Below are 15403 nucleotides of genomic sequence, written 5' to 3'. Positions count from 1 at the left end.
AGATCGCCTATCTATGTCAACAGCATCTATGTGCCTTCCAAAGCTGTGGTGAAAGGCACGGAGGGAACGCCAGCTGGGAGCCAGGAGCAAAGATTCGGTTTCTAGGCATCACTTACAATTGGATCTAACTCTGCAAGATGAAGCCATGGGATTCACTTCCCCTAAGGAGTTGCTGTTGGAGCCACAGATGGGTGCGGGATCCCCTGGATTTGAATGGGCACACTTAGGAGTGACCCAAGATTATTTCTGGATGGCCATGGATTCACCTTGGAGGGGGAATCTTGAAGATTACAACTCTTGGGAGTAGCTAGAAAGTCAAGGGACTTATAAATCTCTTCCTATGAACAAAGCATTTTTATCAATGCTCTATTCATAGGAAGAATTGTTCTTACCAATTTCTGTAGAGAAACACACATTTCTGGAGGGTAAAAATATTTATATTTATTGAATATTCACTGTGGGGAATCTGTATTTTATTAACTTGGATCCAAACAGTCAGACATAACCTTTTTTTTAAAATCCCCTGCTCTGCTTATCTGCTTCACTGAGTAGAACATATTGGATTACAAAGAAAAGGATGCTGGAGTGGGTAGAGACTTTTTAGCAGCAGGCAATCTCTAGTCAAATTTATTTCTCAAAGGTTTGATAAACTCATAAAAGTCTGTGAAAAACATTCTGAAGAAAATAACTCTAAATATTTTAAATTCATAAAAAAATCTGTTTTCAAAGTAGCAAATTAGTTGGAAAACAATATGTACCCAGAAACAACACAGATTGTGGAAAATCAAAGTCCAGAGGAATGTGACTTTCCAATAGTAAAGTGGCTGGGAAGAAATAATAATCTAGAAATAACAGCGACGATTTCATATGTCTTTCTGAAGTTCAATCCTGTGTTTTCATATAATAGTAGAAATCTCTCTGGGTGGATAAGTGGCTGTTGTTCTGAGACATGGTCTGATTTCTTGTGAACTGATGGGTTATAATTTTGTTGCTGCGTAATGGGGTGCTTGTTTGTTCGTTTTGAATGCTACCTTCGGGATTGTGGTTGATGTTCTTTTGTTCTCAGCGATTGGTAGATGTCAACGTGGATCGATGTCAATGTGTCTGTTTATTGACATTGGTAGAAAGCCAATAATGTTAATCCTTTTAAGACACTTTTTGTTTTAAATGTCTTTGTTGTTTTTTTCTTTGTTTTTTTAAAATATTTTGGTGTTTTGTATTTTAACTTTCCTTGAATAAACTAAATCTTATTATTAAGAGTACAGCTTCGCTGCAGAAGGGAGGGGCATAAGAGAACCTCACGGATATCAGGGTATGAGATAACCATGACAGGGGAGATAATGATAGATCCCCATCCCATATGATTTTCTTGTTGCCATAACTTCAACAAGAAAATCATATCTGGGACTTCTAGTTTGGCGTTGCTGCAGAACAGTCATAGAGAGAGGGGCTCCGTGAACCTAGACTGAACTCTCCTTATTGAGGGGGGGCTTGAAGGGCTAAAGTCACCTTGTATGGGTGACAAAGAAAGGAGGGACGCCTTGCAGATTGTGAAGAGTGGCAACTCTCCTGCTTGATCCGAGGCTTATTCTCCTATCCAACAATGAGGAAGGAGAGGCGGCCTCCAGGAAGCTGGGACAACCGAGAAAGAAATATGATGGAATGGTGTTTGAACAATGGACTGGAGCTGAGTGAGATGATCTTCAATTTCTTTACTAGAGATTAACCCACCCCCCCCAAAAGAAACTCCTAAAAAATAATTCTCCAAAATGTTAAAAGTGGCGAATAAGTACTCAGAGGAAAATTATAGACTCAAAATAAAATGAAACTTAAGAGAAGACATAATTTTCAAAATGTAGAATGACTGGATTTGAATATCTTATTAGGAACATCTTGAAAAGGCATTTTAAAATGCTGGAAACATTGGGCTAATTATTGGGAAAAAGTGAAAGAAAATTATTTGAAGAAATCGGAATGCTGTCAAACGGGCCGTTTTTCACCAAAACGGGGGTGTTTTTGCCTTCTCCCACCCCCCCAGAAGCCCTCTGCATACTTCATCAGGGCCAGGAGAAGGGAAAAGTGTCCCTGTTTTGGTGAAAAATGGGCAAAAACTGGGCAACTTTTCACCAAAACGGGGTGTTTTTGCCTTCCCCCGCCCCCCAGAAACACTCTGCAGGGGGAAGGGAAAAATGCCCCCATTTTGGTAAAAAACGGAAGTGTTTTTGCCTTATCCCAGCCCTGCTGAAGCCTACAGTGTGCTCCTGGGGGCTGAGGAAGACAAAAACTTTTTCTTACTTACCTCTTCAAAATCATGGTGATTCTTATACACCGGTGCGTCTTGTAGTCTGAAAAATATGGTAATCTTTAATACTGAGTCAAGTATTTTGCTGTATACTGTCTGATACCTATTTGTTTCATGACTAAGGAGGAAAAATTTCCGAGATTTTTCAAGATTGCTAAGTACAGTGGTTCACAAACAGAATTATTTTGAAATCAAAAAGCTGGTTAGGTGGCTGATGAAGACAAGGGAAAATATGGAAGGAGTAAACTGACTAATGGAGGGCTATAAAGAACTATAAATATTGCGTACCTTAAGGAATGACTCTGGGACTGAGTGAATGGTTTTAATACTGGCTTTTTGATGTCACAGACAAATACGAGCATAATGTTTTAAAATTAGTATGTAGAGGAAAGGACCAGAAGCCGAAAGATTATTGCATTATATAGTTTAAATAACATTATTAAGGTTACCATGGCTATTAACATTGAATAATATAATATTGAGTAACTAAATGATGAGGGATTACCGATATATACAAGGTGGAACAAATATTACAATGTTAATAACTTTAATTGCATATTTATAATGTTACGATAATGATGTGATTATGACTAATGTAATTAATGCAATTAAAATGCAGAAGAGATGAAGGATAGAAAAAGAATACCTACTAACATAAGATTATTGATCAAAAAATAGAGGTAGAAATCAGAAAAGGAGAAATACTACTATGAATATTGTAATAACATGTCAAAATCAGTAGGTAGATGAAAGGATAAGAAGTTGAAAGATGACTGCATTATGTACATTGTTATTAGAATGAAGTGAGTATGATTAAGGTAAGGTTATCAAAATTGTCAATTTTATTATTATTTGGTATCAAAATTAATACATACATACATATGTCTGTACTTACGTACATATGTATGTATTAATTTTGATACTATATATATATATATATATATATATATATATATATATATATATATATATATATATATGCACGCACGCACGCACGCACGCACGCACGCAGCTGTGTGAAAAAGTCCGGCACGCTACGGTTTATGACATTTTTTGCATAGGCCATTAATTTTATGATAATTTATGCTAACTGCTATGCAAATGTTGTTATATTTAAATAAATACTGGTGATTTTGAAGTGAAAAGCAAAAGCTTTTTGCAATTTGGTGCTGTTTGGATGGGGATTCTGAATTTTCTTGCATGTTTATAACGCATGCTTACAACAACTATGAAAACAGATTAACTGATGCATACCCAGTGGCATACGTGTTGCAATTACTAAGGCCAATGCTAGTGTTTTGTTAACATTTTTATTGTTTGTGGCCCTGAAAAGGACCATTTAAGGTAACCAAACATAGTTACTAATATGAAATTCACCAGCTCTTATTGCTTTTCACAAGGTGGCATCGCTTCAGCATAGACTGTATGTGATCTTTGGTGACAATGTGGTGCAAGGTTGCAGTAATGGATTCAATCAGCTCCTGCTTGGTATTTGGATGCTTCTTGCTTATTTCATAACCAATCTTGGCCCACAAGTTTTCAATTGGGTTCAAATCCAGGCTCTGAGCTGGCCAATCCAGGAGTTGAACACCATGCTTCTTCATCCACTGCTGGACGGACTTGGCTCAATGACAAGGAGCGTAGTCATCCTGGAAGTAAAAGTCCTTCCCTACAAGTTGCTGAACTGAAGGAAGCATGGTCTTTTCCATACTTCAACATACTGCTTGGAATTCATGATTCCCTGAACGATTTGTATCCGACCAATACCAGAAGCAGTCATACAGACCCAGATCATCACGTACAATGGATGCTTCACAGATAGATTCAGGCAGTATGGCTTAAATTCTTCAGCTGGAAATTTTCTAACATACATATTGCACTGATTCTCAGTCAAGTAGAAATTGCTCTCATCACTGAAGATGACCTTGGCCCACTGTTCATTGGTCCACTTGGCATACTTCTTGGCCCACGCACATCGATGAGAGCAGTGAGTGTCTGTGAGCAAAGGTTTACTTCGAGCCCTGCAGCCTTTGAGCCCTCTGGCAAGCAGTCTGCTACGCATTGTGCTTATGCACACTTTCACATCACATGTTTCACCCCAGATTCTTGTAATCTGAGGTGGGGTGAGCTTCAGCCATCAAAATGGTTGCAGAACCCCATCTTGCTGTTTGAGTTTCTTGGTCTTTCAGAGTGGAGGCTGTCATCAACTGAACCAGTTATTTGGTATTTTTCAACCACTCTGCTCACTGTGGTGCAATGGCATTTCACTCTCTTGGCTATTTCTGTATAGGTGTAACTCTCTTCATGAAGCACAATGATGCGATGCCACTGCTCAGTACTGGTGAAACCAAAGGCCTTCATTCTGACCCGCAGCCAGAGCAAAATTAAATTCCTCGATGCTTTTCATGCCTATTTATAATCAGAGAATATGACAACATTGATTGCCTCATAGATTTAGCCTGTGTGCATTTTGATTGGTCAGCCAAAGCTCGCTGCTGATTGATTACTTTCGATCCTAACATTCTCAAAAAATCAAGTTGTGTTTGTTTTAGCACACAAACTCACTCAAAACCTTAAAAAGACTTTGGTTATATTAATAAAAAATATGCATTTCAATCCAACTACAGAAACTTTCATCAAAGTACTAATTTTGCATGGTTTCTATGAGTGAAAAGTTGATTAAACATGTAAATACAGTTTAAAACTTAAAGCGTGCAGGACTTTTTCTCACAGCTGTATATAAAGAAATGAAGGGAGACTAGTATAGATCTATTTCAAGCTATTTAGCTCTCATCAGCTAGCCATACCCTTGCTGGGATTTGAACTTGGGCTGCTTACATATTAGGCAGTTGTAAGCAGCCCAAGTTTGAATACCAGCAAGGTTATGGCTAGCTGATGAGAGCTAAATAGCTTGAAATAGATCCATACTATTCTCCCTTCATTTCTTTATCAGGAAAAATGTAACACAAAATGGTTGTCGTTCGTGTATGTGAATGCCTAGAAGGCTCCTGGAGTGGGGCTGAAAGGCGAAAGGGAAGCAGTAAGCAGACCAGGTGCTTTTACAGCAGAACCCTCCTCCCATATATATATTTAACCAAGCAATAGGGTACATATATTAAGTATATATGTATATATGTATGTGTGTGTGTGTGTGTATGTGTGTGTGTGTGTGTGTGTGTGTGTATGTATATATATATATATACACACACACACACACATACATACATACATACACACACATATGCATATATATATACATATATATATATATACACACATACAATTTATATATATATATATATATATATATATATATATATATATATATATATATATATATATATATATATATATATATATATATATATATATATATATATATATATAAATAATATCTGGCAATGATCATTGCCCTGAGTTAGCCTAAAAATGATCTGGAATAGACTGATGACCGCTATGGTGGCCATGAACTCCTGGAATGCTTCCAAGGCCACTGCCAACCCTGAGATGGCCTCCAGGAGTTGAAGGAGGGCACCCAGAACCTAACCCACAAACTTTCATGTCTTCCACGGCCTCTCCCAAGGGCCACCAAGCTCTTGCCACAGACTCATGTTGCCAGCTTTGGTTTGCACTCCTGGGTTGCCCACCTTCAGCTGCCATGTAGGACCCAGCTCTGCTCACTGCCATGTAGGACCCAGCTCTGCTCACTGCCATGTAGGACCTAGTTCTGGTCACCAGCCTCTAGCTCTAACTCCCTTCATTCAATGGCCCCGATCTTCAGGCCCTGTTTCTAGCATTGCAGCCTGGCCTCAGCCCTCACAGCTTTGCCTAGTCTCAGTTGCCTTCCTTTCACCACTGCTGCCATCCTTGGTCTCTGACATGGAGCTCCATGTACCAGCAGCAAAATGTTCCAGCAGTCTCGCCTTTTTTGGCAATGGATCCAGCACTCCTCCAGCTCCTTAGCCACTGGATCCTCAACCGCTACCACTATCAACCCAAGTTGTTGTCACTCTCCCAAAAAAGCCAAATCTGATAGGGTTCAAGCAGGGAACTGGGAAGAGACTCAATAAACAAAGTAAAGGATAAGGTGTCCCTTGGATGATTCCAACATGCTCAGCGGGAGGCCACCAGAAGACAGTATTGGATGTCCACTCGCATTTGTCATCTTGTTTGCTATTTAAAACATACCCATCTATAATTGGACAGAGGATAAACTATAATGCAACAATTCTGTATTAAAGATAAATAACATGCACATCAGTGAGAGCACAAGTGATTTTATCTGGACAACTGTGTAAGCTATTCATATCAAATAATAAAGCACAGTAGTCCATTTTCCTTCTTGTGACTATGTAAAAAGCTTTGTGCAAAAATGGTGATGGCAGAGAAGAATTATGATTCATTGCCACTGAATAGATCTTCAAATGTTTGTACCCTATTGCTTGGTTAAATTGACTTTGCAGTTTTCTTTCATTATTCTTACAGCTATATGAAATTTTGCAAAGGATTTGCACAAGGAGCAAAAAGAAAAAATACAAGTAGTCCTTGAGTTACGACCACAATAGAGCCCAAAATTTATGTTTCTAAGTGAGACATTTGTTAAGTGAATTTTGCCCCATTTTTACACCCTTTCTTGCCCAAATTGTTAAGTGAATCACTGCAGTTGTTAAGGGAGTAACACAGTTATGTGAATCTGGCTTCCCCATAGACTTTGCTTGTCTGAAGGTTGCAGAAGGTGCCCCAGGACTTCAACCATCATAAATATGAGCCACTTGCCAAGTATCAGAATTTTGATCGTGTGATAATGGGGATTCTACCATAATCATAAGTGTGAAAAACAGTGGTTAGTCACTTTTTTCTGTGTCGCTGTAACTTCGAATGGTCACTAAATGAACTGAGGACTACTTGTACTTATCTTCAACTATTAAGTAGTTATCTTTAACAATAAGTCTTGGCAAACACTCTTGGCCAATAAAGAATCCAATCCAATCCTATCCACTGTGATTTTACATACACAGACAAAATTTCTCCTACATATATAAACTTGGACAAATAGTCAGGAACATTCTTTGAAGCATCTACAGGACCCCTCCAAAGCATGCAACCGCTTTAATCCTGAGACGAAAGATATTTTGGCTATATTAATAAGTATTTGGGGAAGCATCCCTTTCAAATGCTTTGCACAGTCTTATTACCTAACACACACTTCTTTTTTATTGTAAAATACACAGCCTGAGAAAGAGACTCCTTTGTCTCAACTATATTTCATATATTAGTTTGCTTGTTTGATTTCTTGAAGTAGGAGGGGGAAGAAGATTTGTGCAATTATTTTCCGTATGAGACAATATAAAACCAAAGCTGGATTCTGAAGAAGCAGGATAGAAAGAGTATTGACTCTGTTGAAATTTGGTTTTTGGAGAGGACTCCTGAGAATATCATCACAGATAGGCTATGAAAAAAAGAAAATGAATTATCAAAATCGACCTAAAGTTCTCTCTTGAAAAACAAATGACCAAACTCAAATGATCATAATTTAAACACATTATGAAAATCTCTCCATAAGGTTGCCAAGAGTTGACATCAATTTGATGGTATATAATCAATCAATATAACTTTGAAAGCCTCTCAGAGTTTTCTGCTACCTCTCTCTTATACTAAACAGAATTAAAGCAGAATTATCTTGAGTTTCTTTCTTGATCCCCTCCCTTTCATTCCTTTGGCTAAATTGACCCTTACTTAATAATTGCTGCATTTTTTCCTTAAGATCTTATTCTTCTACACCTCTCTAGAATATTGGGTGAAGAGAATTCCAGACTGAATTAAATAGACAACCAGAAATGGTCCTTGAGACCACAAGGCCTTTGGTTTTAGATGACTTCAAACATTAATGCTAAGTTGCCTTTAAAGTTACAGCTAAAGGTTTCATAATTTCATTGACCATTCATGAGTCAAACTATATGGTCAAATATTGGAAAGATTACTGCCAGACTGAATGGGACTTTTCGGCTCCTACCATTGGCCGTATCTTCTTCTCTGCCAGGGTCCCGCCTCTGCAGATTCACCTCTAGCTTTTCTCCTCAGCTGGCCCGCCCTCACCCATTTGCCATGGACAATGGGCCACAGCCCCTCCGTCCCACCCGCTTTGGCGCAGCCCATTGACCAAAGCAGGGTTTGTCCTGGGCTTTTCACAGCCCAGGACAGTTAGCCGCCAACCAATCAGCTAGCTGCCAATGCCAGCAGCCAGAAACTTCGGTATGATCGATCCCATGGGTAAGGGTGAGGATGGAGGAGGTGCTGCAGCCAAACGGCATTAGGAAAGCCAAGCTCCCCTGTATCTGATTGTGCCTCCCTGATAACGAACAGGAAGGAAAGAGCGGTGGTGGTGGTGGTGGTAAGTAACCCGGCTTCGTCCAAAAAAGTTTCTGGTTTGGGTGGGAATCCTAGCCTTAGAAGGAAAGAGGGAAGGAGGGAGGGAGAGAGAGAGAAAAGGAAGGAAGGAAGGGAGAAAGAAAGAAAGAAAGCAAGAGGGAGGGAGGGAGGAAGGAAGGGAAGAAAGAAAGTGGGAAGGAAGGGCAAAAGAAAAAAGAAAAGGAAAAAAAAGAAATGAAGGAAGGAAGGAAGTGAAAGTGAATGAGATATGGCTGGATGGCTGGGTAGAGGGAGGGAGGGAGAGAAAAAGGAGAGGAAGGAAGGATCACAAACCCTGGCACTAGACGCAGCTTCAGAGGATGCTTTGAAACAGCACAGCAATCCAGGGCTGGAAGGGACCTCGGAGGTCATCTTATTTATTTATTTATTTATTTATTTATTTATTTATTAAATATATTTATATGCCGCCGAATCCCGAAGGACTCCGGGTGGCTTACAAAAAATATAAGAAAAAACACATAACGATAAAAGAAAACAGTTTAAAAACAGCAACACCCTCATACATTCATTCTAATCGGGGCTGGACCTCAACAGTGCGTCAACAGCCCCAGGCCTGCCGGAACAGCCAAGTTTTTACAGCTTTCCTGAAGGCCATGAGAGTGGGTATGGTCCGGATCTCCGGGGGTAGCTGGTTCCAGAGAGTCGGAGCAGCCACAGAGAAGGCTCTCCTCCGAGGGCCCACCAGCTGACACTGTTTGGCTGATGGCATCTGAAGGAGGCCCAATCTGTGGGATCTTACTGGCCGCTGGGAGGTATGTGGCAATAGGCAGTCTCGAAGGTACCCTGGCCCTAAGCCATGTAGGGCTTTAAAGGTGATAACCAACATATCTTGTCCATTCCCCTGTTCCAGCAGGAGACCTGGATTATTTTGGTGCCTCTAACAGAGAGGAAAATTCCCAGAAAAGGGAAGGAGTTTACTAGGACAAGGCTGTCATGCAGAGGAAAGCAGAAATAGGACTTATGACCACAATTGGGCCCAAAATTTTGGTTGCTAAGCAAGAGCATTGTTAAAGTGAATTTTAACGCATTTTATTCAATCCATCCTCCAACAGTGCATGACAATCACTTTGGACCTGATTGAGATTTGGGAGCAAAGATGATTGACACTCATAAGGGAAGGGTAAGGGTACTCCTCAACTTACTGTCTTGTCCACTATTGAGCCTCAAATCTCTGTTGCTAAGTGAGACAGCTGTTCACTGAGCTTTCACCCAGTTTACGACCTTTCTTGCCACCGTTGTTAAGCGAATAGTTGCAGCTCTTAAGTAAGTCACATGGTCGTTAACTTAATCCAGCTCCCCCGTGGACTTCATTGGTCAGGTCACAAAAGGGGATCACATGACTCTGGGACACTGAAACCATCATAAGTAAGAGTCAGTTGCCAAGCATCCGAATTTGGATTACCTTCCTTCCTTCCTTCCTCCCTCCCTCCCTTCCCATCCTTCTTGCTTTCTCCCTTCCCGCTCTCCCTCCCGTTTTGTTTCTTTCTCCATTCCCTCCCTTTCCCCCTCCCTCCCTTTATCTCTCCCTCCCTCCTTCTTCCTTTCTTTTTTCTCCCTTCCCTCCCTCTTTCTTTCTCCCTCCCTCTTCCTTTCTTTCTCCCTTCCCTTGCCTCACTTTTTCTTTCTTCCTTTCTTTTTCTCTCCCTTTTCTTTGTTTCCCTTCTCTCTCTCTCCCTTTCCTTCCCTCCTTTCTCCCTTCCCTCCCTCCCTCCCTTTCTTTCTTTTTCTCCCTTCCCTCCCTTTCTTTCTTCCCTTCCTTCTTTCTTACTTCCTTCCTTCCCTCCCTCTCTTTCTTTTTTTCTCCCTTCCCCCTTTCTTTCTCCAATCAATCTTTTTCTTTGTCCCTCCCTCCCTTTCTTTCTTTCTCTCTTTCCTCCCTCCCTTTCTTTCTTCCCTCCCTCCCTCCTTTCACCCTTTCCTCCCTCTTTCTTTCTTCCTTTCCTTTTTTCTTTCTTTCTTTCTTTCTTTCTTTCTCATTCTTTCTTTCTCCTTTTCCTCCCTCCCTTTTTTTCTTTCTTCCTTTTTTCCCTCCCTTTTCTTTCTTTGTCTCTCTTCTCTCTCTCCGCCTTTTCTTCCTTTCCTCCTTCTTTCTTTCTTTTTCTTTCTCCATTCCCTCCCTCCTACTTTATTTCTCCCTTCTGTTCCCCATTCTTTAGTTCTCTTCCCTCCCTATTTTTCTTTCTTTCTCCCTTCTCTCCCTTTCTTTCTCCTTTACTCCCTCCTCTTTCTTTCTCTCCCTTTTCTTTCTTCTCTCTCTCTCTCTCTCTCTCTCTCCCATCCCTTCCTCCTTCCCTCTCTCCTTCTAAGGCTAGGATACCAACCTAAAACAAAAATTCATTTGAATAAAGCCAGGTCACTTACCACCCTCCCCATCCCACTATTCCCTTCCCGTTCGTTATCAGGGAGGCACGATCAGATACAGAGGAGCTTCCATCCCCTCCCTTTCCTTCTCCTAACAAGCTTTCCTAATGCCATTTGGCTGCAGCACTTCCCCCTACCCCACCCATGTGATTGATCACACCGTGGCTTCTGGCTGCTGGCATTGGAAGCTAGCCAATTGGTTGGCTGCTAACAGTCCTGGTCTGTGAAAAGCCCAGGAGGAACCCTGCTTTGGTGAATGGGCTGTGCCAAAGTGGGTGGGATGGAGGGGCTGTGACCCATTGGCCAGGGTGAATGGGTGGGGGCAGGCCGGCTGAGGAGAAAAGCTAGAGGTGAATCTGTGGAGGCAGAACCCTGGTGGAGAAGCAGGCACAGCCAAGGGTAGGAGTTGAAAAATCCTAGACCACTGCGAGAGGAAGGAAACCAATTAAAATGATCTTCTCATATGAATTTCATGAGAGTTTGATTTATCAGTCTAAATAGCCCCTTTCAACTCAGTAATTTTATGAGAACTTCTATTCAGTGTCTATTTCTGGTGCTGATTTTTAATAGTTTGTAACTCAGGCATAAAATGCAAATGGGAAGCACATACAAAATAACAAAGTTGAAAGGGACATTGGAGATCTTCAAGTCCAACCTCCTGTTCAAGCAGGAGACTGTATGGAGATATTTTCAAAATGTGTTTAAGTTATGATAATTTGAGTTTGGTCATTTGTTTCATTCTGGGCAAATGGCTATCCAGTCTCTTCTTAAAAACCTCCTGTGATGAAGCAGCCAGAACTTCTGGAGGCAAGCCATTCCACTGATTGACATATTTTACATAAAAAATATAAATACTATTTATATACAGGAAAATTATTTAGATCCAACTATGAATTTATGCTGTTTAGGCACAAAAATCATTGTATTTGTCTAGATAAAAAGCAGTTACTAGAAGAGAAACAGATAAATTCTTAAACTGCTCATTCTACTATGAACTCTACAATTGAGTGTTAGACAGATTCTCCTGATTCAAGGTACAATACTGCTGCAGCTGCTACTTGGAATTTCTAAAAAGGAATGGAAGAGCCTTTGGCTTTTAATATAAGACTTCTATTTCTTTTAACTTCAACATGGAACAAGTGGGGGGGGATAATAAAGTATTACACCTAATTCTAATTTTTAAAAAATCTGGGTCAGGTGGGTTAAAAACTTCCTAAAATCAATGACCTGCTTTATTATTAAAACCCTCTGTGAGTTGAGAAGACAATAGCTGAAAGACTGTTTTTAAGCTAACTGTGTGCCACTGCAATCCAAAACCTCAAGATACTCTCTCAGATGTGAAACAAATAAATGCCTGAGAGGCTTCTCAATTAGTGACATGACATTTACAGATTTTCTCTGTAGTTAGTGCTACCAACTTTAACATTTTTCAACACATACAATTATCACTCTTTAATAGATTCTGTCATTGTTACAAGTTTTATTTGCTCGTTTATCTTCTAGATGTTCTCATGACTTTGTTTTCATATTTGTTGTTCTTCTATGTATGGGATTTTTTAAAAGTTTTGTTATATTAATGAAAAAACTTTTGCTCACAGAAGAAAAATTAAGCTTATAGAATAGATTCCATGGATCCTACCTTCCCTAAGCATACTGAAATTTTAAAAACCCTGCAACTAAACACATCAATTGCCTTAATGCAATATCAATACTTCTAAATAGTAAAATATTATCAACTTTCAAACCATTTTAAAAAGTAGGGTTTTTTAACATGATAGAGAGCCCAAATATTACCAATCTACTGTAATTAAAAAAGAGGAAGCATTTTCAAGAAGTCCCATTTACATACTTTAAAATTGTTAACATCCTCAATGGAGTACCTTCTTCCACAATAAAAATGTAACATGGTATACTATAGAAACTTATTAGAATTAAGCAAAGGAATGTATCTTACCTCTGTTTGTATATTTATAACTGATCCAACTCCATTTTCAGTGCTTATATTACTGGAACTATTGTTTGGAGAACTAGGGCCAGATCCAGGAGCACTATTGCATGCAGATTCTAAAATACGTTAAAAATGTTTATTAATATCCTTAACAATTATTAAATATTTGGGAGATCTATGGAAACTAGATCATGTACTAGATCTCTATGTAGCTGCTGACTTTGTATAGATTAATAATCTTTTCTGAAACAGACTGATTCTCAGTCCTGGACCTCTGCTCAAAGAACCAGTAGGCAGTCATGGTAAGAAGTTCAACTTCATGTTGTGCACCAGTTATGCGCCTTCCTGAATAGGGAGGCACTTCTCTTAGTCACTTGTGTTCTAGTCATCTCTCACTTGGATTACTAAGCAAGGTGGTTGTTAAGTGAGTCATGCCTGATAGTTTTATGACCTTTTTGCCACAGTAAAGCTAATCACTATAGTTGTTAAGTGAATCATGTTAAGTGAATCTGTCTTCCCCTACTTGCTTATCAAAAGCAGCTGGGAAGGTTGCAAATGATGATCACATGATGATCCTGAGACTTACAACCATCAAAATATATGCCATTTAGCAAGCACAAATTTTGATCATGTGATTGTGAGGATTCTGTGACAGCCATAAGTGCAAGAAACAATCCTGTCACTTTTTTCAGTACCATTGTAACTTTAAACAGCCTCTGTACAAATGCTTGTAGGACTACCTGCATTGCATGAAGCTAACTTTGAAGAGTATCTGGAAGTTTCTACTGATACAGAATTCGGTTGTGTGAGTGTTGGTTTGCATTGAGTGTTGGTTTGCTTCTGGGCCTAATTCAAGATATTGGTTATAATCTTTAAAGCCCTACATTACACAGAGCCAGGTTACTGTGGAATCATCTTCTCCTCATTAATTCAGGCTATTGCATCTGGTAAGGTAGAGGAGATATATTATGGATTCTGTCAGCTAAAGTATTTTGACTGGCAGAGTCCAGGAAGGGAGGCTTCTCTGCCATTGCCCTTCCCCCACCTTGAAAACCATCTCCTCTAGCAAAAGGACTCTGCGTGGCTAAGTTCCCCTGAAGTAAAGGGACTGAGTGATGTTAATTTCCTCTAAAAGCAAGAGTGATGCCCGGTTCAGGGAGAGAGGCAATTAACATTCCGGAGACAAAATGCTTTGTTGTGATTAAGAAGATGTGTTAAGGGAGGTTACTTGGAAAAAAGAAAAGAAAAAAGGCAGATCCTGTAGAATTAAGTAACAGCGTGAGTTAAAAACCTTTGCCTTCAACAAAGCTGCCCTCACAGGATCGGCTCTGTCTGCAATAAATTGAGCTCCAGGGAAACATCTTGCCCACAATGAGACAAGAGACTTTAATGTGTTAGTTTGCATGACAAAGCAAGATCAATTTACCCTGAAAAGCCTGTATGTCTTACTGAGGGTTTCCTACAGAATTAAGAACAGCATGTTCTTTCTCCTTGTTTGAAAACTCACGTTTCCCTCCGTGTGAATCAGCTTCATAGCATTTGGAAAGGTTTCCACAGAAATGGTATTTGAATGAGTGAGAGGTCAGCCAGACCAAATTCCTTTGAAATTTTATTGCATGTTGTCAAGGCAACGAAAGCCATAAAGGGGCCCATCACCTCCCAAGACAATTCAATTTGTGTGTGCAAGCAGTGACCTCATCACTCTCCTGGTTTTTGGAAGACTTTGAAACCCTGGCTTTGCCGATTTGCATGGGACTCACTAAAGAGTATGTAACCTTGGGGTTGGGTCAGTGCTTTGAAGCTCTCCCCTTTCCTTTTTAATTATTCTATCCTTGTTTTAACTGTCTTTTATTGAAATATGCTTTTATATAGTTTTTATGGCTTTAATTGTAGATTATTCTGAGTTGTTCTGTGAGTAAGATAGGCAGTCTCTAAATTTGATTATAATAATAATAGTAATAATAATAATAGCTTTACTTGGAACAACATATCCTGAGACGATATCTCTAACACCATAAAACATCAACATCTACCTATCCCAGTTTCTGGGTTAGGACTCGAAAGATGGATAAAAATGCCAAATCCAGTCTGAACATCTGGTTGACTGTGCAACGAACCATAATAATAATATATAAATAAAAATAAATGATTTAAATGATTAAATGGAATATAACAGTACTCTTCAAGGATATGAAGGAATGTCACATAGAAGGTATTTTGGCTGCTCTCTATAAGAGTGCAGGGAATAGACATTGACTTTGCTCACAGGGAGACAAATTCTGGTTGAATGTTTGGAAACATTACCCTGACAATTTAAAGAGCTGATTCCAAGGAAGAGTTGGTGACATTTTTTTCATTGGATA

At 39.6% G+C, this 15403-nt stretch overlaps 1 protein-coding gene across 7 annotated transcripts in view; it reads right to left on the bottom strand.

The window, feature by feature from the left end:
- HDAC4 (histone deacetylase 4) overlaps nucleotides 1-15403 on the bottom strand; it is a 286678-nt gene that overhangs the window by 143481 nt on the left and 127794 nt on the right. For all 7 annotated transcript variants that reach the window (XM_032214587.1, XM_032214590.1, XM_032214588.1 and 4 more), the window contains one exon: nucleotides 13047-13156. In XM_032214587.1, the coding sequence (XP_032070478.1) occupies nucleotides 13047-13156 (110 nt within the window). The remainder of the gene's footprint in view (nucleotides 1-13046; nucleotides 13157-15403) is intronic.

The sequence above is a fragment of the Thamnophis elegans genome, chromosome 3 (assembly GCF_009769535.1).
Source record: "Thamnophis elegans isolate rThaEle1 chromosome 3, rThaEle1.pri, whole genome shotgun sequence".
NCBI classification, from domain to species: Eukaryota; Metazoa; Chordata; class Lepidosauria; order Squamata; family Colubridae; genus Thamnophis; species Thamnophis elegans.
This window is presented reverse-complemented; position numbering and strand designations above follow the sequence as displayed.